General features: G+C 44.8%; 2 protein-coding genes across 2 annotated transcripts in view; one reads left to right on the top strand and one right to left on the bottom strand.

Moving 5' to 3' along the window:
• LOC126263080 (uncharacterized) overlaps positions 1–25,830 on the bottom strand; it is a 303,789-nt gene that overhangs the window by 181,422 nt on the left and 96,537 nt on the right. The gene's annotated exons all lie outside the window — the stretch shown is intronic.
• LOC126263448 (ejaculatory bulb-specific protein 3-like) lies at positions 8,984–13,806 on the top strand. The gene is made up of 2 exons (XM_049960542.1): positions 8,984–9,176; positions 13,610–13,806. The coding sequence occupies exons 1-2, from the start codon at positions 8,984–8,986 to the stop codon at positions 13,804–13,806; spliced, it is 390 nt and encodes a 129-aa protein (XP_049816499.1).

Raw genomic sequence — 25,830 nt, 5'->3', positions numbered from 1 at the left:
CCCTCACTCTTGACCGGACCTCATCTGGAATGTCAGTTGGTTTTTCGGTTCCTCCGCCTCTTCCTCGGTAATCAGACGAATAATTAATATGAATCCTTGGGTCATTACTCCCTTCTCTGTTTCGATCATTAGCTTTATTGTGTCCCTGTGATCTAATAGACTCCAACTGCTCCAGTATCTTCATTAAGGCCTCTCTACCTTTGATTAGGCTCCTAGATACAGTTCCTTCCCTTTTCTGATTCAATCTTCTTTTTATCACAGATACCATGACGTTATCATTCAGGGGTTGTTCCAAAATCTCGTTCCATTTCCACAAATGTTTGGCAAATTCTTCCGACGTTCCTTTCCAATTACTAAGTGGTCTGCATCGTAGTGGGTCCTCAAGTGCTGCACACTGACGACTTTTGGGCCAGCATTTCTTCAATAATCCTCCTCCAAACTGATCATAATTAGTAGTCCCTTTCTTCCTTTTGATTCCACAAGTGAAGGCCCCACCTTCGATTGCAACCCACTGGTCATCTTCTTCTCGCTGCATGGCTACAGCATTTCTCAGACTGACAGGCAATTGGTTTTGCCTATCTCCTATCTCCTTAACCACATCGTTGCGTTGTTTCTGCATCTGCGTCGCCTCGGTGATCTTTTCTCCCAATTCGGCCTTCGTTTCTTCAATATCGTCTTCTATTTTTTTTGTTAATTTTCCTTCCACCTTCTCCACGTCTCCCTGGACTTGGTCTATACTCTTCTGTAGCTTCTTCTCTTTCTCGTTGACGTCCATCTTCAGTCGTTCTTGTAGCTCCTGCATTTCCTTCCTCAGATTACATTCCATCTCTGTGTACGATGTTCTGATTTCTCGTACTATAGTTTCTTGTAAATCTTCCTTTAATGATTTTCTTGTTTCTCGTGAACTCTTCTCTAACGATGCGTTAATTTCTTGTAAACCCTTTTCTAATGATTTGTAACTTTCTTTAGTTTTTCGGAATTCTTCCTTTAATGATTCTCTGAATTCTCGTACCATTTCTTCCCTTTCTTGTAAATATTCCTTTACCAAGTCTACCAACATCGACCACTTATCTTCATCCTCTGAAACTGGACTAGTTCTCGTCGTTTGTCCCGGTGTCTCGGGATAATTAGTTGAATGGGCTAGTGGGCTATCTAATGACACTCCATAATCAATGAATCCTGAATCATCTCTATCTTCCTGTCCTATCCCTTTCCTTTCAACTACTGCCTCACAGACCTGCTTATCTTCAGAAGCCATGTTTGGTTTATTCTTAATGCCCAGGCAAGTAATACAAAATAACCTCCAATAACCCAAAACACTCCTAATTACCATGAAACTAATCAAACAGTCCCTGCAATCCTTTCAGTTAATTCCCAAAATGATACAACATGCATGAGTACTGAACATAACAGCCCTCAAAAACCTAAATTTCCAGTAACAATTTCCACATACACAGTTTATGTAAAAATGTTTTAAACAAGATAATCATAACACTCACAAAATCTATAAATGCAAATTCATCAAAATAATTATCATTTATATAGTGCAGTGTGCATAAATAATCATGCTACCTTCAAAGTATGTTTCGCAACTTTTCGGAAATTATTGCAATTGAGTACTTTTCCTAATGTAAATATCAGTTAAAAATTGTTTATTTATCGCGAATACTGCACACTGCAATTTACTGTAATGTTAGCCCATCGTCTTCACTCACCAACCGACGTTACCGCGAGTCGCGATGTTTTGACGTTTGAGGTGGGTGTGGCTGTGCCGCCGCTGGAGCTCGCGTGAAGTTGAAGATCAGCAGCAAGGTGACGTAGTTCCCCGTCGGCCGCTCCGTGGCTCTGCAGGCGGGCGTAGTTCGTAGTTCGGCCGCTAGATGCCGGAACTGCGCTCGGTATCTCGAAGTCGCGTCGCTCGCCGTGGTGTCGTGTGAAATCACCTCGCGGATCGAAGCTCTTTGGTGCAACTGCTACACGGGTCTGCGTGACGTCACTCACTAATTGCGTCGCCACAATACATTATCGTCAGCCTACCAGTTTATGGGTCCACACGAAACCGCCCGATTTTCACCGTTCAAAAAGCAATTTCAGTCAACATGTATCATTAAACACCTTTCTAACAACTTGTGTGACGAAGTCTTGGCTCGTTTTGCTATTTTACTGTTCACACGTGTCTTTCTTTAGCGTCCACTTTTCACAGTTTTTCGCGCGGATTTTCGCATTTGCACTTTACAACACAGTTTATTGACGCTATTTGGCTATTTAATATGGCAAGAAAAACAGTTTAGTCACAATCGTGCGATATTATTACTTCGTATTGTTCAAAAAATGCACTGTTCCTTATCGCGATTTTAACGTTCATGCACTGTCCCGATTCCACATTGAAAGATTAGTACGACTCGTCCGAAAATTGCACTTGTCCTTTCACGGTAAGCCAAGGGTGTAACAGAACCCTTTTATTTATTTTATTGTTCCCGCTCGTTTGGGATCTGAATAGCAGCCCAAATTTAGATAATTAATTAATGTGACCGTGTACCTAATGGGCTGGCAATCGGATTGGACTGCTCAGGGGATGTTACATTCCGTATTGTCCTCCGCAAATACTGTAATAAGTACTGTTTGGTGGTAAGAAGGACACAACACAGTTTCACAAACAAGATCTATATTCTTAGCAAAAGCACAAAATAAGGAGACAGCCACTGCCTTCGTCAATACACTGTTAATGACGGCTAATCTCAGCACAGGTTTCTTTAGTTATTCTTAATCGTCACACGCAACATCCAATCACTGTAATCCAAATAATGCCGGCGCGGTAGACGCGGAAGTTCAATAGCGGCACTTAATATCACTGAAATCACTCTGTAATTAAACTTTCTCACTTTCCCGTATAATACTAACACAAAGGGGTTAAACCGCGGCGATGGCCACTCCCTTTGTCGATAAATTGCATTAATTCAACTGCTGGCTTCTGCACAGCTCTGCCCGCCTCGCGGGAACCTACCACACCCTGACTCGGCACTCTCCACACTCACTGCTCTCCGCCCAGTTCTTCCCGCCTCGCGGGAATCTACCCAAGCAGCACTCGGCACTCCGGTGAACCCCCTCTAGCTCTCGCGACCTGCACACACTACTCGATAGTTGCCCTGTCGACCTGTGTGAGCGCAAACTTAGTAGTAAGGGCCTGCAGACCCCTTACATCCCCGCCCTCAAAAACTTCTTTTGAACCGCAGGCGAAAAAGAATCGGCAAGGGATTTAAAACATGGCTGCATTTGAACTGAACATACAATACAAATAATTAATGAATTTACATTTTGCCAAATAGTCCTGGACTCCAGTAGTGGGCTGCCTCCACAATAATTTCTACAAAAGGTTATTACATCACATAAATGGCATTGTCTAAATTTACAAGTTTTCCTCTCAACCAGCAATAGTCCTCTCTGGTCCAATATCTAATGAAACCACACAACATATACATTCAAAAATTATTATCTAAACACAGGACATATGAATACTACACTACCATTTAGCTATTACAGGTTTTATATTCATTCTGAGACAATCTTCGACATGAAATATGCAACTCTAATTGTAATACATCACAAAACACAAATGTAAATTAAACCCTTCCCTCTTTCAAATGTCCATTTTACAGCTAATTGTCCTAACCCTGTCTTAGCAGGTTTATTCTGGTCCTGGTAGCCCTCACTCTTGACCGGACCTCATCTGGAATGTCAGTTGGTTTTTCGGTTCCTCCGCCTCTTCCTCGGTAATCAGACGAATAATTAATATGAATCCTTGGGTCATTACTCCCTTCTCTGTTTCGATCATTAGCTTTATTGTGTCCCTGTGATCTAATAGACTCCAACTGCTCCAGTATCTTCATTAAGGCCTCTCTACCTTTGATTAGGCTCCTAGATACAGTTCCTTCCCTTTTCTGATTCAATCTTCTTTTTATCACAGATACCATGACGTTATCATTCAGGGGTTGTTCCAAAATCTCGTTCCATTTCCACAAATGTTTGGCAAATTCTTCCGACGTTCCTTTCCAATTACTAAGTGGTCTGCATCGTAGTGGGTCCTCAAGTGCTGCACACTGACGACTTTTGGGCCAGCATTTCTTCAATAATCCTCCTCCAAACTGATCATAATTAGTAGTCCCTTTCTTCCTTTTGATTCCACAAGTGAAGGCCCCACCTTCGATTGCAACCCACTGGTCATCTTCTTCTCGCTGCATGGCTACAGCATTTCTCAGACTGACAGGCAATTGGTTTTGCCTATCTCCTATCTCCTTAACCACATCGTTGCGTTGTTTCTGCATCTGCGTCGCCTCGGTGATCTTTTCTCCCAATTCGGCCTTCGTTTCTTCAATATCGTCTTCTATTTTTTTTGTTAATTTTCCTTCCACCTTCTCCACGTCTCCCTGGACTTGGTCTATACTCTTCTGTAGCTTCTTCTCTTTCTCGTTGACGTCCATCTTCAGTCGTTCTTGTAGCTCCTGCATTTCCTTCCTCAGATTACATTCCATCTCTGTGTACGATGTTCTGATTTCTCGTACTATAGTTTCTTGTAAATCTTCCTTTAATGATTTTCTTGTTTCTCGTGAACTCTTCTCTAACGATGCGTTAATTTCTTGTAAACCCTTTTCTAATGATTTGTAACTTTCTTTAGTTTTTCGGAATTCTTCCTTTAATGATTCTCTGAATTCTCGTACCATTTCTTCCCTTTCTTGTAAATATTCCTTTACCAAGTCTACCAACATCGACCACTTATCTTCATCCTCTGAAACTGGACTAGTTCTCGTCGTTTGTCCCGGTGTCTCGGGATAATTAGTTGAATGGGCTAGTGGGCTATCTAATGACACTCCATAATCAATGAATCCTGAATCATCTCTATCTTCCTGTCCTATCCCTTTCCTTTCAACTACTGCCTCACAGACCTGCTTATCTTCAGAAGCCATGTTTGGTTTATTCTTAATGCCCAGGCAAGTAATACAAAATAACCTCCAATAACCCAAAACACTCCTAATTACCATGAAACTAATCAAACAGTCCCTGCAATCCTTTCAGTTAATTCCCAAAATGATACAACATGCATGAGTACTGAACATAACAGCCCTCAAAAACCTAAATTTCCAGTAACAATTTCCACATACACAGTTTATGTAAAAATGTTTTAAACAAGATAATCATAACACTCACAAAATCTATAAATGCAAATTCATCAAAATAATTATCATTTATATAGTGCAGTGTGCATAAATAATCATGCTACCTTCAAAGTATGTTTCGCAACTTTTCGGAAATTATTGCAATTGAGTACTTTTCCTAATGTAAATATCAGTTAAAAATTGTTTATTTATCGCGAATACTGCACACTGCAATTTACTGTTATGTTAGCCCATCGTCTTCACTCACCAACCGACGTTACCGCGAGTCGCGATGTTTTGACGTTTGAGGTGGGTGTGGCTGTGCCGCCGCTGGAGCTCGCGTGAAGTTGAAGATCAGCTGCAAGGCGACGTAGTTCCCCGTCGGCCGCTCCGTGGCTCTGCAGGCGGGCGTAGTTCGTAGTTCGGCCGCTAGATGCCGGAACTGCGCTCGGTATCTCGAAGTCGCGTCGCTCGCCGTGGTGTCGTGTGAAATCACCACGCGGATCGAAGCTCTTTGGTGCAACTGCTACACGGGTCTACGTGACGTCACTCACTAATTGCGTCGCCACAATACATTATCGTCAGCCTACCAGTTTATGGGTCCACACGAAACCGCCCGATTTTCACCGTTCAAAAAGCAATTTCAGTCAACATGTTATCATTAAACACCTTTCTAACAACTTGTGTGACGAAGTCTTGGCTCGTTTTGCTATTTTACTGTTCACACGTGTCTTTCTTTAGCGTCCACTTTTCACAGTTTTTCGCGCGGATTTTCGCATTTGCACTTTACAACACAGTTTATTGACGCTATTTGGCTATTTAATATGGCAAGAAAAACAGTTTAGTCACAATCGTGCGATATTATTACTTCGTATTGTTCAAAAAATGCACTGTTCCTTATCGCGATTTTAACGTTCATGCACTGTCCCGATTCCACATTGAAAGATTAGTACGACTCGTCCGAAAATTGCACTTGTCCTTTCACGGTAAGCCAAGGGTGTAACAGAACCCTTTTATTTATTTTATTGTTCCCGCTCGTTTGGGATCTGAATAGCAGCCCAAATTTAGATAATTAATTAATGTGACCGTGTACCTAATGGGCTGGCAATCGGATTGGACTGCTCAGGGGATGTTACATTCCGTATTGTCCTCCGCAAATACTGTAATAAGTACTGTTTGGTGGTAAGAAGGACACAACACAGTTTCACAAACAAGATCTATATTCTTAGCAAAAGCACAAAATAAGGAGACAGCCACTGCCTTCGTCAATACACTGTTAATGACGGCTAATCTCAGCACAGGTTTCTTTAGTTATTCTTAATCGTCACACGCAACATCCAATCACTGTAATCCAAATAATGCCGGCGCGGTAGACGCGGAAGTTCAATAGCGGCACTTAATATCACTGAAATCACTCTGTAATTAAACTTTCTCACTTTCCCGTATAATACTAACACAAAGGGGTTAAACCGCGGCGATGGCCACTCCCTTTGTCGATAAATTGCATTAATTCAACTGCTGGCTTCTGCACAGCTCTGCCCGCCTCGCGGGAACCTACCACACCCTGACTCGGCACTCTCCACACTCACTGCTCTCCGCCCAGTTCTTCCCGCCTCGCGGGAATCTACCCAAGCAGCACTCGGCACTCCGGTGAACCCCCTCTAGCTCTCGCGACCTGCACACACTACTCGATAGTTGCCCTGTCGACCTGTGTGAGCGCAAACTTAGTAGTAAGGGCCTGCGGACCCCTTACAATTTTCACGCAATTTGGGTGCATAGATCCTGAGAAATCAGTACCAAGAACAACCACCTCTGCCCGTAATCACGGCCTTGATACGCCTGGGCAGTGAGTCAAACAGAACTTGGATGGCGAGTACATGTACAGCTTCCTATGTAGCTTCAACACGATAGCACAGTTCATCAAGAGTAGTGACTGGCGTATTGTGACGAGCCAGTTACTCGGCCACCGTTGACCAGGCGTTTTCAGTTGGTGTGAGATCTGGAGAATGTGCTGGCCAGGACAGCAGTCAAACATTTTCTGTATCCAGAGTGGCCCGTACAGGACCTGCAACATGCGGTTGCGCATTATCCTGCTGAAACGTAGGGTTTCGCAGGGATCGAATGAAGGGTAGAGCCACGGGTCGTAACACATCTGAAATGTAACGTCCACTGTTCGAAGGACCGTCAATGCGAACAAAAGGTGACCGAGACGTGTAACCAATGGCACCCCATACTATCACGCCGGGTGATACACCAATGTGGCGATGACGAATACACGCTTCCAATGTGTGTTCACCGCGATGTCGCCAAACACGGATGCGAACATCATGATGCTGTAAACAGAACCTGGATTCATCCGAAAAAATGACGTTTTGCCATTCGTGCATGCAGGTTCGTCGTTGAGTACACTATCGGACGCTCTCCTGTCTGTAATGCCGCGTCAAGGGTAACTGCAGCCACGGTCTCCGAGCTGATAGTCCATGCTGCTGCAAACGTCGTCGAACTGTTCTTGCAGACGGTTGTTGTCTTGCAAACGTCCCCATCTGTTGACTCAGGGATCGAGACGTGGCTGCACGATCCGTTACATCCATGCGCATAAGATGCGTGTCATCTCGACTGCTACTGATACGAGGACGTTGGGATCCTGCACGGCGTTCCGTATTACCCTCCTGAACCCACCGATTCCATATTCTGCTAACAGTCATTGGATCTCGATTAACGCGAACAGCAATGTCGCGATACGATAAACCGCAATCGCGATAGACTACAATCCGACCTTTATCAAAGTCGGAAACGTGATGGTACGCAATTCTCCTACTTACACGAGGCATCACAACAACGTTTCACCAGGAAACGGCGGTCAACTGCTGTTTGTGTATGAGAAATCGGTTGGAAACTTTCCTCATGTCAGCACATTGTAGGTGTCGCCATCGGCGCCAACCTTGTGTGAATGCTCTGAAAATCTAATCATTTGCATATCACAGCATCTTCTTCCTGTGGGTTAAATTTCGCGTCTGCAGCACGTCATCTTCTTGGTGTCGCAATTTTAATGGCCAGTAGTATATCTTCGTTCTTCGTCCGCCTTTTTTTCCCTCGAAGGTAACAAAGTACATGATCCCATGGTCCCCAATTCTGACGCTTGTCGATAATGTCTTTTTTACTGTTCCTAACAATTGTTTTCTTCCTTTGGCTCACGCTCAGTCCATTCAGTCCTCATCCTAAGATCAGTACACTGGTCATTCCCTTCTACAAGTCTGGTCGTCCTTCTTCATTCTTATAAAGGATAGGAATATCATTAGGTAGCCTTATCAATTATGTCATTCCACTTAGCCAACTCTCTTTTATTTCCGTCATTGCTTATTCGATGTGCAGGGTGAGCTGCAAACCTGCCTAACGCCCTGTCGAGCACTTAGCTCCCGATGTCCCATATCTTCGTTCGCTCTCGTTTCTTCTGCATGTTCCAAATTATCCATCTTTTCCCACAAGGTTTAGTAACTTTTCGCAGAATGTAGAACATTTATGTATGCAGTAAATAAATAACTATGTCACTTATTTCAAACCACTAGGCAATTGGTGTTTGTAATTTTAAAGAAGAATCTTTGTCTAGAAATTCGCCAGAAAAGATAAAATCCTTGCACTTTGGACGTTGTACTTGTGATCACTGCACGTTGACCCTGTGGCACAAGTCTATACGACGACCTCGTTCTTCGCGGAATAAGCGTCCCGCTCACGAAACATTGGGGACAGAACGTCTGTTTAAAAGGAAGGCGCTCTGCGCATTCAGCACACCACAACTCGCAAGCGTCGCAGACTCGCATACACGTTTCTCAGTGATGGCCCGCTGCTCGTTCGTTTTGCTCGCCGCCGCGCTGGCGTTGGTCGCAGCCCGGAGCCGCCTGCTCTCCCAGCTGGACGCCATCGACGTGGACGAGGTGCTGGCAAACCCGGCCAGGGTGGACGCCGCCGTCAGCTGCTTCCTCAGCGACGCCGATCACGACTGCAACCTCAGGTCCAGGGTCGCCAAGAGTGAGTCTCTCTCTTTCAGTCTCTCGCCAAAGTACACTCCTGGAAATGGAAAAAAGAACACATTGACACCGGTGTGTCAGACCCACCATACTTGCTCCGGACACTGCGAGAGGGCTGTACAAGCAATGATCACACGCACGGCACAGCGGACACACCAGGAACCGCTGTGTTGGCCGTCGAATGGCGCTAGCTGCGCAGCATTTATGCACCGCCGCCGTCAGTGTCAGCCAGTTTGCCGTGGCATACGGAGCTCCATCGCAGTCTTTAACACTGGTAGCATGCCGCGACAGCGTGGACGTGAACCGTATGTGCAGTTGACGGACTTTGAGCGAGGGCGTATAGTGGGCATGCGGGAGGCCGGGTGGACGTACCGCCGAATTGCTCAACACGTGGGGCGTGAGGTCTCCACAGTACATCGATGTTGTCGCCAGTGGTCGGCGGAAGGTGCACGTGCCCGTCGACCTGGGACCGGACCGCAGCGACGCACGGATGCACGCCAAGACCGTAGGATCCTACGCAGTGCCGTAGGGGACCGCACCGCCACTTCCCAGCAAATTAGGGACACTGTTGCTCCTGGAGTATCGGCGAGGACCATTCGCAACCGTCTCCATGAAGCTGGGCTACGGTCCCGCACACCGTTAGGCCGTCTTCCGCTCACGCCCCAACATCGTGCAGCCCGCCTCCAGTGGTGTCGCGACAGGCGTGAATGGAGGGACGAATGGAGACGTGTCGTCTTCAGCGATGAGAGTCGCTTCTGCCTTGGTGCCAATGATGGTCGTATGCGTGTTTGGCGCCGTGCAGGTGAGCGCCACAATCAGGACTGCATACGACCGAGGCACACAGGGCCAACACCCGGCATCATGGTGTGGGGAGCGATCTCCTACACTGGCCGTACACCACTGGTGATCGTCGAGGGGACACTGAATAGTGCACGGTACATCCAAACCGTCATCGAACCCATCGTTCTACCATTCCTAGACCGGCAAGGGAACTTGCTGTGCCAACAGGACAATGCACGTCCGCATGTATCCCGTGCCACCCAACGTGCTCTAGAAGGTGTAAGTCAACTACCCTGGCCAGCAAGATCTCCGGATCTGTCCCCCATTGAGCATGTTTGGGACTGGATGAAGCGTCGTCTCACGCGGTCTGCACGTCCAGCACGAACGCTGGTCCAACTGAGGCGCCAGGTGGAAATGGCATGGCAAGCCGTTCCACAGGACTACATCCAGCATCTCTACGATCGTCTCCATGGGAGAATAGCAGCCTGCATTGCTGCGAAAGGTGGATATACACTGTACTAGTGCCGACATTGTGCATGCTCTGTTGCCTGTGTCTATGTGCCTGTGGTTCTTTCAGTGTGATCATGTGATGTATCTGACCCCAGGAATGTGTCAATAAAGTTTCCCCTTCCTGGGACAATGAATTCACGGTGTTCTTATTTCAATTTCCAGGAGTGTATAAGCGTACCACCTTCTTCAGTTTCTTTGCATTTCACTTACTTTGTTCTTGAAGAACAGGTCCAGTACTTTACATTAAAATTAACTCCTCAGCTGTCGCCAACATAATGAATCTCACCTAAGTTTTATTACCGCAGACTCCTATGAAAAGGACATCTGTGCTATTCTTGCCGTGAACCACAAAACTTCGCTTTCTAATACTAAACCTTTCAAATCACTATAAAGTTTGGGGTTCTATTATTACCGTGTATTAAGGTTCTGCCACAGGTATTTAAGGTAACTTTTTCTGTTGTGTTAACAAAAAAATGTTCCAATGTGTGTGAATTGTTATGGGACTTAACTGCTAAGGTCATCAGTCCCTAAACTTACACGCTACGTAACCTAAATTATCCTAAGGACAAACTCACGCACCCATCCCCGAGGGAGGACTCGAACCTCCGCCGGGACCAGCCGCATAGTCCATGAATGCAGTACCCCTGACCGCTCGGCTAATCCCGCGCGGCCGTTAGCAATTTTACGTAGTTAATTCAACATGTAAAAATTGTGAAATTCATTTATTTTGACATAATGCTAAGATAAAGATTTAACAAAATAAAGAAATTAGTAATTAGGAAATGCGCATTTAACGATTAGCTACGAGTATGTCTTTCAAGTTCCATTCCGGTTCAAATGCAGAGTTTCAGTCTGGGGAGACATACTGCTTGCATACGCCATAGAGTTAAAATTCACCTTTTCAAAGGAACAATGAATAACTGCTGAAGAAAGGTCATGAATTATTTTCTGGAAAGGTGTTTGTGAATTCACTAATTTATCTATATGAATTTCTTATTTAGATTTTTCAACATTTCACTGACAATTGTCAGTAAAACGTACCTATGACCATTTATGCTTTCCAGTTCTCATTCTGTATCGTCCAGTAATGTGCTTGCACAGCGTCATTTTCTGCTTTTGGTTGTAACTGTTTGTTTTTATTGTGCTATTGCAATTACGGGTAACGTGCCACTGCCAGCCACCAGATTCGATGTGATATTACAGGATAGAAGGAGACTAAAAATAACGAAGCCCTTGTACGACATGTAAATCACACAAACCTACGTCTGATGTACCTTGTGTTATTGATAACATCAACTGACGCCTTTATCATCGACAGTAGCACAGCCCTACAATGCCGTTCTCTTTTGTAACCTATTTCTATGCCATAGTATGACATCGAATCGTAATTCTGTCAGTGGTGCATAAACCGAAGCTACAACTCCACAGTAAAAGTGGTTCAGGACAAAATCTGAAAATGACATCATATAAACTACCTTTATTCGTTCAACTTTCCCAGTCTGTCCAATGTTATTTCAAACCAACACAAGTGAGACGTATTTCAGTGTTTGCAAGCAATTCTTGCGTAAGCTAACAAATAAGTTTACAAGCATTTCACCTGTAATATTGTTTATGAGAAAATTGGAAGAAACACTAGAGTTTAACATCTCTTGGAAATGCGGGTCATTACCTCACACTGCGTAATGATAGGGAAGACAGTGTTCTAGATCCGAAAGTGAAACGGGAAACCACTGCAAACCTAATTTTAGTAAGCTACACAGCGATTTGGATTCCGAGTTTCCGGAACATGGGTACATGTCCTAACCAGAGCTCCATTACAGTTGGGTCGATTAATACAGGTGTATCACACGGCCATTAAACACGAGGAAAATATCCCGCTCTGAATGGGCATAAGACGTTTTGAACAACGTGACTGTTTGTGACTTTTGCCATTCGTTAATCGCATATGGGCTCTTAGTGGAACAAGTTCATTTTTAGGTACAGCTCTACGTCACATCGCATAGGGATTACAGTGAACAGAGTGGTGTCTCATTCTGAGAAAGGCAGGGCAATGACTTATCTCACCGAAATGATTCACAGAATCAAAAGACTTCTAAACAAGGTTTCCCAGATCAGAATTACGACGGAGCTATTTTCGATGTTGTGATACTTGATGCCGGTCAGTCTACTTTTGTCTCATTACAACCAAATTTGCTGAGTCTGTTCGGGTGCAAATCGTAAGCTGCTCTCTGTAACGAAATTACGAGGGCTATTCCGAAAGTAAGGTCCGATAGGTCGCGAAATGGAAACCACGGTAAAAATCAAAAATGTTTTATTTGCAACAGTTAGATACACCTTGCAGCTACTTATCTCCATAGTCGCCGACCCGACTTAGACGTGTATCGTAGCGTTGTACCAACTTTCCCATACCCTCGCTATAGAAGGCAGCCGCCAGTGCTCTCCGCCAATTCTCTACGCTGGCCTACGGCTCGTTGTCTTGTGCCGAAATGTTGTCTTCATAACCAGCGGTTCATGTGACCAGAGCTGAAACTCAGAGGGAGACAATTACGGGCTGTATTGTGGGTACTCTCACATTTCCATTTGAAAACGATGCAGGAGCATCTTCATTGCCCCTGCAGAATGCGGCTGAGAATTGTCTTGAAGACGAAACAGCACGACAGTTATGTAATGTTAGCTGCATAGCTTCAGGGGAAATTTCTCACCAGGCCCCCGTACTTGGCGGCGGACACTATTTTCTAGACATCTTTACGCACTCACTGCGAGCTCAGAAATGAGAAGAGCGACGTGATGCTAACGGGGGTTATACTAGAGACACTACCCAACCCATCTGTGCAAAGCTTTATCGGATTTTCATAGTCGTTTCCATTTCGTGACCGATCGGACCTTACTTTCGGAATAGCCCTCGTACATTTACAAAGCGGTTCTCTTTGATTATAGTGATCGTATTTTTAAATACCCTTTTAGTGCTTAAAATGTTTGGAAATTCTAGCTCAATAGCAGCTAAAATAGTTCTGCATATGTTAACATAGTTTCACCAACGTAAACATTACATACGGTGAAATGCGTTGCTCTTCAGTCGATAAGGGAATGTTGTGAACAAGGAAAACATTTTAATTTGATTTAAAATATGCTTTTGGTTCGAAGGTCTGATTGCGGAGATGGTGAAGACCAACTGTGGTGAGTGTTCAGAAGGACAGAAGGCCGACATCACAAAATTCCTGGCGTTCATATCTAAGAATAAGCCACAGGAGATGAGGCAGCTGCATGCCAGATACGACCCCAACGGCGAAGCTCTGGCGAAGTTTGGCGACGGCTGGAGGCAGAAGGGCATCAGCGTCTGAAAATGCAGTAATTCGCACCGACTTTAGTGCTGAACAACTCTTAGACTCCTTGTGTATCATCGTCTGTGAAATAAAGTGCAACTATACAATATGTCTCCTGTATTCCAATCTGTACACAACTTAATTAAGTGCTACTTTGAAGTTACAGAGCATCGCAAGGGAAAGGTGAGAGTGGAATATGGCTAGGGATGACGTGGGTGTAAACTCTAACAAAATGGAGTAATTAATCAGTATTATCAGCTCAGAGCGCATACACAAATAGGAAAACGACAGAAATCAGCAATTATTTTATTATAACTCCATCTAAAACCTAACACAACATAGTACATTTTTAAAAAATGCCCATGTGGATTCAACTAACTTTATAATGAGGGGGCGTGGTTTAATATACAACACCTTAATATATAATATCAGGGTAGTCTGAAAAGTTCATGGAGTGAAATAGAAAGAAATGAATTACCTCATTAAGTTTTCTTATTTTCCAAGATGCTACCCCTGGCAGGTGTAAAATGGATGTGTGCAACGGAAAATACTGAACGTGAACATCAAGATTAGGCCCTGCCTGACTACCCCCTGAAGCAAATCTTAGGATCTCTTAATTGTGATATTATTTCCTCCATCTTGCTATTTAACATATAAATTACAAACCTAAACATAAATGAAAGATCAAGGGAACTAGTAACTACTAAATGACAAATGTTGTTTCTTCTTATAACTAATATTACTGATCAATTTCCCAAATCTGCCCCTTTTTATGGCCTCGTGATCTAATATAAATAACGTGAGATGACTGACACCATCTAGGTACCAAACACTAGAAGACACTACTTTCAAAGATAATCTACAATGGTGTGCAACCTCAGTGGAAACAAAAGCAACAACAGCTGTTTAGCCTTATAGCCCTAATAAGTCGAAGCAATTAGCAATATCGCCATATTTACTGCGTCCGGTGCGTCGGAGTGATGGTTCTCGTACACGTCTGCGACGATGGAAGAACTCCAGCCACAAAATAAACAGTTTCAGACACGAGAAAGGCAGAAGGCGGTCCTCTTACTAGTATACTCTCATACTGTCTTCTCTTCTACAGACAAGAAACACGAACTCCCAGTCACAAGGACGGAATCCAGAAAACGTCTCTATGTGAATATAGACAGAAGAATTGCTCTCAATGACCGAACGCTGAGTACTCAACGACGACTCCCTACCCGGAGGCGAAGTCCAGAATCGTATAACTTCGCAACAGTACAGTGCCTAACCGTTCTAACTATAAAATCTCCTGAGAACAAAGACAGCAAGTCCGTCTGCACCAACAAAAGCCGATACGGAGTGACGGTCAAACACGGGCGCTCTAAACGGAAGACCTCATTCTCTTCACTGCTGGCTTCCCAGCAAAGCTCGGCTCCCCTCCCTCGTAACTGTAGAAGGCGAATCATATTCTCGAAAACACGGAATATTCTCCCTCTCTACAGATTCTTCTGCCCACCGAACAACCATATTTTCGTCTTTTGTCGTCCAACGCAGAAAGTTTGCGAGGAAATACCTATCCCCGTTCATTAGGAATTCATACAATGGTACGCTTCTCAGAGTAAGAATCCTCGGAAATAACCCAGCCTGCGTGATTTCCGAAGTAACGCTTCCTTGTTCCTCTCTACTGCGTCCAAGAGTTTCAGAGTTTCCGGTTATCTTTAAAGCTAGCTACAATAGCAGCCAGGCACCACTTCAGTGTTCTGCAGAGCTCAGGTGCCCCGACCGTCCGGTTATGGCTACTTCCTGTGTTAAGTACGACCAACACGACTGTGCTGGTTTTTCCACCCAGGGCTTGAGTTACACCTGCCGTTTCATTTCCACTGGCGTTCCAACCTCTACTAGTGTAGGCAATCGTACATTAAGCCGTTTTGATAAAAAAGACACTCCATCACCTTTCATGCAATAAGCATTAACAACTGTTTACAAGGTGTATGTGACAATTTCCGTCTACTTTAAATATTCATATATTTATCCTATCAAATGATACCTAATTTCTGTTGTAAATCACGGCAAAGTATGTAGATGAGTGCTTGTAAGGTGCGAAATTTATCCACCTTACAATTTTTTCAATGTAATCTCCCTGTACACCAGTGCACTTGATCTGAAATGTTCCAGTGTCATCATCCCAACTCCAAAATTAGATTCCTATAAGCCTCCAAAATACCCATCGCCTTAGTTAGTTTTCGTTTGGAGGGAATCTCCACCTACCGAGGAAAATTTTGAGCTTGGGGAAGGGATGGAAGACTGATGGAGCCAAATCATGCGAATAAGAGGGGCATGGCAACATTTCGTGTCTTAGTTCATATACTTTTGCCATGGACCGACACTTGTGTGTGGGAATGCATTGTCTTGATGAAAGATGACTTTGTCACTTGCCAATTCTGGCCTTTCTTTCACGTTTTTCTTGCTGTTGTTGGCGCAAGAGGTTAGGGCAGTATTGTTTCGTAATTGTTTGACCAGCATTAAGATAACCTATCAGCAAAATCGCTTTACATCCTAGAAAATTGACATCCTGACCTTTACGGTGGACCGTATTGCCTTTTCTCTCTTTGCTGGTGGTGAACCGACGTTTTTTCCACTTCTTATATTGTTATTTTGTCTCTGGGGTGCAGTAATGACCCACGTTTCACCTGTGGTCACAAACCGGCCCAAATAATCAGGTCCATTCTCATGGGTTTCTGATCCTTCGGCAGGAGTTGCTGCGCTGAACTAGTAGATGATTTTTATCTAAGCTGTCCCGACGAAATTTATCTCGTTTGTACACGTGGCAACAGTTCAATATGAGGGAGAAGAGTCACCCAGTGTGTTCTGAAACTCAGCATGAATGTACTTTGCTTTCATACCTTTCTTTACGAATTACTCAATCACTGCTCGAATCTCGATATTTTCTGCCTTCACAAATCGCTACACGGGAACAACAACAGAGTGACGTCCGACCCACAGATCTCTACTCACGCCACTAACATTTCACATGGTTACTCATAAGGACTGACGTATTATTACTTGGAAATCTTGGTGCGCTGGTGCTGACATTTTCTGCTGATTCCGCGAACGTTTCAAACTGTCCTCGTAGAACAAGGTAGCATTTAACTAGCTCCTCTCAGTTTATCCAGATATACACTAAAGGGGGCATGAAATAATGAACGACAAACAGCAATAAATAGTAAAAGGAGAAAACAAATATTCAATTAAGGGGTCTTACCCCAGAATTCAGTCCCAAAAGGTACCCAATCAAAGCCGTTACCATGCAAGGTCTACCACTATGAGTCAGGACGTTTAACTTGCTCTGACAGTTAGACAGACTTCTTTATAGATCCGCAGAAAAACTTGATACATAAGTAGATTGAGATCAGCACTAAAAATAGCATCTCTCCAAAGACCGGTTAGTGCCCCACAGGCAACTACTTGTACAAAGTACTTGGCATCTTCATATCGCAGGCGCTATGGCATTGCTTACCGTGGACGTGGGAGCTGGGCGGAGCAGGCACTTCTTGAAAGTTCTGTGATCTAGCCTAGATCCAGACTAATGCAACTTTTCCTTCCACCTGCACCAGGTCGTACAAAAATTAAAGACACTGCAAGTACCGGAAAGAACGTTCTACCAATTAAAAATAAAATTCTAGACCTGTCAATTTGTAGTATGAAATTCGTCCATGTGGATGCCAAACTACATTCATCTCATAATATTACTAAAGAATGACTGAATGAACTTCATAGAAACTAGTGTTAGAAATATTGTAAACTCAAGCCAAATGGTTCTGTCACACACATTTAAAAAAAAAATGTCGTACCACTCCAAAAGCGAATGTGGCTGAGACATCTTCACCCGCAGACAGTAAAACCCTATAGGTTTAGAACATTAACCCTTTCAGCGACAGACAGTTGCGGTGTATCACATTATATTATTCATTTCATTAAAGTAGTACCTTATATGTCAGACAAAACGTTTCGAGGGGCCTAAAACAGAACGAAACCGTGTTTAAGTACGTGCTGCAAGTAGTCCAGTGATGATAGTGAGCGAAAATTCTAAACAAGCACAGGTAAATGAAAAATAATAATATTACATTTTGCTTCCCCTTCAGTTTACATGTTACTTTGTCTTTGGTTTAAGCACTTTTCTTTTATTTTTTTCTGAAAGTAGTCAGGTACTGACGAGTGGCTCACATGAAATTTAGTAAACCTTTCAATGTTTAATACGTCTGTCTTACCGCACAAATTTCAGGCAACGTCTGAAGGCTTTTGTATACCTGTGTATTTAAAGACATTCTTAATCACGATAAAGAGGATAAAATTGGAACTGCTAGTTTAATTCTTAACGGTACTGCATATCACAATTGTGTTGGGTCAGAGAAGGAACTGTTGTGCACAACTTCATACACATCGGTAAAGAGAGGTGGGCTAAAGAGTGGTGTGGCAACTGTCGTCGTAGGAAAGGTGAACAGGAATAGAAATGATCAGAGAACAAGTTATTACAGCAAATAGAAAATTTACGTAAATTGTATTTCTCCAAGTGTACAACGACTAATTACAAATAAGGAGCAAGAAATAAGTCCCGCTGCCACAGTAGCATGAAGGATGAGGCATTCTGCAGTATAGGTTAAACAATGGTGTCCAAGTCACCACTAGGTGTTGTCTTCATAGTATCAACGAAGAGACTCCAAGTGTGAGTGGGACGCCGCAAACCCTTCTTTATGGCGCTGTGGAGGCCTGGTTCAGTGGGCGGGCTTCATTCGTTCATCTGGATCCCGTTCTATATCTATCGGCGTCTGACAGTAACTTGCAATCCAACAGTGGTACCTCTGGGGTGGTATCGATACGTGTTACCAAATCCCCCGAACCTCCTTACCGGTGTCATGCAGTGTATATGAGTGAGCGATGACAGGAGAGAGGGCTGGATGCAGACAGCAATGAGGAGGCGGGAGCTGAAACTGAGGCCTGGGTCGAGCTCCTGCCAGCGTCCCAGCGTATGCCCTGAGTCCGCCCGGTAACACCAGGTGAAAAACCAGGTAGAGGGCGCGCATCCACATGCAGAGGCACAGCTGCAAATGAAGACTGAGTCAACTCGACGACCACAGGGCGATCCGAGCCAGCATTACGCCCAGATATTTAAACAACTTGCCTGTGTTGAGCAGAACACTAGTAATATTGTAACCGACCATTACAGGTTTGTTCTTCCTACTCATCCAAATTTTTCCACATTTAGAGCTAGCTGCCATTAATTATATCAAACATAAATTTTGTGTTAGTCGTCTTGTATCTTACTGCAGTCACTCAACTTCGACACCTTACCGTACAACGCAGCATCGTCAGCAAAAACCGCAGATTGCTGCCCACTCTGTCCTTCAAATCATTTATGTACGTAGAGAACAATAGCGGTCCTATCACACCTCCCTGAGGCACTCCGCGCGATAGCCTTGTTCTGATAAGCATTCGGCGTCGAGGACAGCATATTGGCTTCTATTACTTAAGAACTCTTCGAGACACTCACATATCTGAGAACTTATTCCATATGCTCGTACCTTCGTTAACAGCTTGCAGTTGGACAACGTGTCAGATGCTTTCTGGAAGTCTCGAAATATGGAATCTTATTTGTTGTCCTTCATCCAAACTTCGCAGTTTATCATGTAAGAAAAGGGCAAGTTGAGTTTCCCAAGAGTGATGCTTTCTAAAACCATACTGATTCATAGACATGAGCTTCACAGTGTCAAGAGAGGTTATTATATTCGAACTAAGAATATGTCAAGGAATCTGTAGCAAACAGAAGTTAGGGATACTGGTCTGTAGTTTTGAGGGTCCGTTTTTTTATCTTCTAATATACTGGAGTCACCTCCGCTTTTTTTTAGTCGCTTGGGGCTTTGCGCTGGACGAGAGATTCGCGATAAATTCTTCGTGAAAAAGGGGCCGATACCGTGGAGTACTCTCTGTAAAACCAAATAGGGATTCGATCCCCACATGGAGATTTATCTGTTTTCAACTCTCTGTTGTTTCTCTACACCAGGATTGCTCATTACAGTGTCATCGAACGGGACTCTGTTCGATGATCAGACGACACTATGTTTGTACAACTCTACTGCGTGAACGATTCTTTAATGCGAAATTTGAAACTGCGGCTTTCGTTTGCTACCTTCTCCTGCCACACCATGCTGGTCAACGAGAGACTGGATGGAAGTTTAGATGCGCTTCTACACAGGAGAAGATGTTTCTCGGGTTCTTGACCAGATCTTTTTCTATCTTATGACGGTGGTATTTGTTCTACTGTAGAGGACAAGGGGTTATTTTTAGGAAATACGGTGCGAAATTGTGATTTAGTGTGTTTCAGTGCGCGATGCGCCAGCCTCACGGCAGACGGCGGACGAAGGCTGGCAGGCGCGTTATGCAGGTGACACAGTTTTGCAACGACCATCGGTATGTGTGTACGTGCGCGGCAGCCATCAGAACGCAGCATTAGCAGAATTACGCAGGAGCGGGCCGCGTGTGGCGCGGTTGCGTTAGACAACTCATCGAGAACCTTCTAATAAAGACGCAGCCGCGTAACCGGCGGATTCAGCAGCGGCCTACACTATTTAAGGGCATCAGAGGTGGGCGTCGGTATTCGGTTCGACCGACTGGGCGTTCGGTCGCTGTCACGTCGTCCTCATCAGTGACGCTGTCTCTGGGGACTGGTCGGCGGGGGGGCATTGCCCGCTGCTGCATCGGCGACTCCCGGCATCGTCATGAGCCGCCGCGTCTGCGAGCTGGGCCGCGCCGCTAACCTCCTACTGCCTGCGCAGCCACTGACCGCGCGCAACGTCGCGTTCCCCGGGCTGTATGCATCAGCACGTCTCCACCACGAGAGGAGTGGTGGGGCTGAGCTACCGGAAAATGTATTGGAAGAACCAACAGTACAGAGGAATATTGCTAAAAAGAGCCACTTTCTTCTACCCAGCCACGCCCTACAACCCTGACCACGTCACCCTCTGCGGCCATCCCTTTACACTATGCTTCATTTGCGCGTTCTCTTTTGCACCAAGAGTGCAACAGCCATTGCTTTCTCAGCATTTTCCGAATTTCGTTGTTAAACAGCGATAGGTCTTTTCTGTCTTTAAGCCTCTTATTAGGGACGTACTACTGAACAGCACATTTACAATATGTTTAAACTTTGCCTGTAATTCCTCTACGTCCATCATACTGGAACTAAGTGATGTCAGTTTATTGTCTAAGTGAAATGATAGCAACTCCTTATCTGCTCTATCGGGCAGAAACACTCTCCTAGTCTTCTTGATTGATTTTCTAACTTCCATAACTGTAGTTGCTATGATGACCTCATGACCAGTAATCCCCGTCTATATTCTGACGACGTCCATAACGTCGGTAATATCCTGACGTGATCAGCCAACAGTAGACGCCTCGCAGAAAAATATCCTCAATCGAAATGGAAACCATTTGAAGGAACGTCCACATCCTTCATCTCAAGTCCGCAGTGAACGCTAAACGGTATATCACTGTCTGTGACAAAGTAATGACTAAGGAAAGTACAGTAAAATGCACCTTGGCCCCACCAACGACTGCATTACACATAGAAACGGTGATTTGAAGGAACGTCCACATCCTTCATCTCTAGTCCGCAGTGAACGCTAAACGGTATATCACTGTCAGTGACAAACTAGTGACTAAGGAAAGTACAGTAAAATGCACCTTGGCCACACCAACGACTGCATTACACATAGAAATGGTGATACATTAATCATAGTGTTACATGTGGACATGAAGGTGACATGTAGAATGTTGTCCGTGAGAAACTGGCAATGATCGACTGGGCAACCAATACAAATGTACATATAGCTGGATTGATACGACTGGAAAGACTCTGATACTCGAGAACAAAGAACAACAATACAATCTGAAATATTGGGCATACTGCAACGTGCTGTGACTTTTTTTTTTTTTTTTTTTTTTTTTGAGTCATCAGTCTTCCGAAGGGTTTGATGTAGCTCACCACGAATTCCTCTCCTGTGCCAACCTCTTCATCTCAGAGTAGCACATGCAACCTACATCCTCCATTATTTGTTGGTTATGTTCCAGTCTCTGTCTTCCTCTACAGCTTTAGCCCTCGACTGCTCCCTCCAGTACCATGGACTATTTGTCATACACTTAAGACGAAAACTGAAAATAATGAGCATACTATAAATACGAGAAGTCGTGTCCTTCTCTACATGCAGGCTAATCTTACGAACTGCTGGAGGGATTAAGATGTGGTTTTCACTGGTAGATACAGTGATACACGAGCAAAGATCTGAATATAATTAAAGATCTGAATATAATTTAGAAGTATTTCACACAAATTGTCTAAATTATGATTAATTAAAGTGTAATTGTGAAAGTGACGCTATTGCCACCTCCAAGCAACGACCATAATTCGAGAGGGGAATAACTGCGCTGTCGGAAAGAAAAGTTAGTACACTCTTACTCTTTTCGGGGTTTCCAGTTCACTTAAGATTTTTTGGGCAACAGTGGATATGGAGTACATGAAATAAATACACTTATAGATCAATAGCGCAAGTGTTTCTGAGGTACTAGTTGCCAATCCATGCTCAAACATCCATATTAGTACGTGGTGTAGCGTCCATAGGTGGCAATACAGGCGCTGACTGTAACATCCAGTCGATCCAACGCCAGCTCGAAATGTTCACGTAGTTCTCTAAGATTTGTTGGCTGACGAGTCGCAGGAGTCACTTCTTGTCCCATCATATCCCGAACGCGCTAGGTTGGAGACAAGCCTGGATATCATGTTGGCCAGTGCACGCTGAGTTTCAGGGGCAATGTGTGGATGAGCCTATCCTACAGTGACAACGAATAACGTTCCTCTTGCAGGTATGGCAAAGGAACGTGTCTAACAATATTCTGCACGTACCGAGCACTGTTTATCATCCTCTCCAGAAACACCAAAGGTAAACGAGAGTTGGAACATACTGCACCCAAGACCATATGACCTCGCGTGCTTGGACGAACGCATTCCACGTGACAGCGCTCAACAGGTCTACGTCGTAAACGCAAACGACCGTTAATTGTGTGAGGGCAGAATTTTATTTCACCGCAGAAGACCACGGCGTGCCATTCCAAGTGGTCCTCTGACGGGACTATTCGAGCCCTGGACTTCGGTGCTGTGGCGTGAATGGAAGATAGGCTAGAGGTCTGCGTGACTTTAGTCCCAATGTTAATAACTGATTCGCAACAGTTCGAATGGACACGTTTGGGCTAACATGCCCTCTTATATGTGCTGTAGTAACTGTACGATCTGCCACTGCTGCCATTAAAATACGACGCTCCTGACGGGAGTCTGTGCTGCGTGGACGTCCAAAACCCCGTCTATGGGTGTGGGAATGTTCACGTGACCTGTGATACCAGAATCCTTGCACAACTGACGTAGCATGTCCAACTTATGTCGCAATTCTCTGAAAGGAACATCCTGCCACTCAGAATGCCACAATTTGACCCCTTTAAAACTCGCTCAGTTGGCTATAGGAAGCTCATGTGTGTCTCTGTGGCATGGTTCTCTGTGTGCCTGACACGTCTGCACCACACTGAAACTTCTGGCTGTCAGCGTTCGCTATTAAAAGGGAGAGACAGATGTCTCTCTGGTGGTTATGTCACTATTCTATCTGTTGGTTGACGACGTTGAAATCATTATTATTACTGCAGTTTATTTGACGTTCGCTACAAGTACTGGCAGTGTGAAAGGGATCTCGCCACAGACGTGGCACCGTCTGCCATGCCAACAGTCGGATGTTTTTTGCTTGTCGTTATATTCTTATCTCCTCCTTCTCGCCGGCTTTCTCCTCTCCTTAAGGCGGATTGGATGAAGGCCAGTTTTAGTCTGCATCATCTGAAGATCTAGGTGCATCGTCTGTGCAACCCTTCTTGATCTGGCTCAGGTGTACCATAGTTCTTTTTCCAAAATTGGTATCTTTGAGCAAGAAGTTCACTTGTGTGAGCCTCTTAACCACCACGTAAGAGCCCTAGAACCTGAGTATCAACTTCTCGGTGATCCCCTGGGTGCCTTGACTCTGTCCCTGACAGGTATTCAGAAAAGCTTGGTGCCTCACAGCGATTAAGGCGACCTGCCTGCCCTTGTTTTACCTAACCCTCTCCAGGTAATATATCAGATGGAATTGTTCTTAGCTGCATTCCACTTTCGCTTGATGTCCTTCGGATTTAGTTGCTCAGGTAGGTCATCTTTTGGGAACGAAAGCTCGGACAGTGGGGAATTCATGGAAAATGCGAATACCAACTTGGCAGACATGGTCTTATGTGGTTCATGGCTTGCTGCGTTAAACGCAAAGAATAACCACTTCGATGACAAATGCCATTGCTTCAGTGACACAGAATCATATTCGGCCTACTGATCAGAAGCCTGTGCGAAAGACTCCTTATAGGTTATCCCCTCCCAAAATGGAGAAATTTCTACTACGCCCTACTACTTCCTACCCTCAGTTGCCGAAATGACTAATCGGCTCTCATTCTGGGATAAGAGTCAACCCTTTCAGAAAATGAGAGTTGGGAGCAGTAGGGCACAATATAAATTTCTCCATTTTAGAAGGGAATAACAGATAAGGAGTCTTTTGCACAGAGCTCTGATTAGTGAGCCGAATATGATATTTGATTTTATTGGTCGCCCCTTAACCACCCCGAAATTCATTCCATAGACTTGTCAACTGAAAGGCTTAAGCTTCAGGTAAATGGTAAACATTCACTTTATCAGCCTGAATGCTCACTCTATACCACCGTGAGAACATATTTCAAAACTTTCTCCTGGCCTGAACTTGCGGCGAAATTGACCGCCAGCATAATCTCGGAGTCGTCTGCCTGGGCGGTTGTACGGTGGTCTCGCGCCGTCGACAGAATTGTCTCGGAAGAAGGAATGTATGGTTTCAGAGTAATGATCCTGCTCGATTCAGACTGCCAGGTTCCTGATCACGACCTGTGTCTTAGAGAGTGAAGTGAAGGCTGACCTTTCTCAAGTGGGGCCTGGCGGTACGTTGTCCTCTGCGCTTCCTCGTGTACCGTGTCTGTTGCCTGGTTCGTCATAAGCCTTGGTCCATCCACCACTGCCATGGTCATCATAAGTGGAGCAGCCGACGGGGCCGTTGGTGGCTCAAGCCTTGCCGAACAGTGATCGGCCCACTCTATAAGGCCGCGCGCGATGCTTGGTTCGTCCTGCGTGGCATCTCACACTCTACTGGAAACAATAGTGTCCCGCCACGTATGGGTTCCCGCTGAGAGGTTTCGCCTCACTGCATGCAACCAACATAGAAATTCTCGGCCGCACACTGCAGAGGCAATGATGACGCTCCTGCAGCGTTTTCGATGGGAAGCGTTTGGTCACCCACCATGCAGCCCGGACTTGGCGCTCTCTGATGTTCATCTCTGCTCACATGATCCGCTGGCTATGAAGACAACATTCATGCACAGACAATGAACGGCAGACGAGCGTAGAGAAGCGACGGAAAGCACAGGAGGCTATCTTGTGTGACGGGGGTATTGTAAAGGTGGTACAACGCTAGGACGGATGTCTGAGTCGGGGCGGCAAGGAGCAGAATAGCTCTCGTATTTACCTGAGGAACTGTGTTTTGTGACTGTATAGGCCTACTAGTAAACCACGATATTATCGGAAATACGGAATGGCTACGGTAACCGAGTGCGTTGGTGACTAAGTAAAACGCATGACACTGTCGATACTTTAAGGTCAGTTGTGCGGATACTGTCAATCCTGATTATGCGCTGACCCATGATAAACCGACTGAAGCACCCCACTCCCAACTGCAGTAACATTGTGATCGAGTGATGCCCTATGTCGTTGGTAGAGTCGTTGTCTGCTTCTTCTGTTTCCGTGGCACCCGGGTGTGTTTAGTGTAGAGGTGCAGCGATTTTTTTCTTTTGATAAGTCGACCTATCATGTGCACCACAGTTCTCTGAAAATCCTCTGTTGATTGGTAGATACTTTTGGTTTGACTTCTGACC

The sequence above is a fragment of the Schistocerca nitens genome, chromosome 6 (assembly GCF_023898315.1).
Source record: "Schistocerca nitens isolate TAMUIC-IGC-003100 chromosome 6, iqSchNite1.1, whole genome shotgun sequence".
In the NCBI taxonomy this organism is placed as follows: Eukaryota; Metazoa; Arthropoda; class Insecta; order Orthoptera; family Acrididae; genus Schistocerca; species Schistocerca nitens.
The sequence above is the reverse complement of the archived record's forward strand: the minus strand, read 5'-3'. Positions and strand labels throughout refer to the sequence as shown.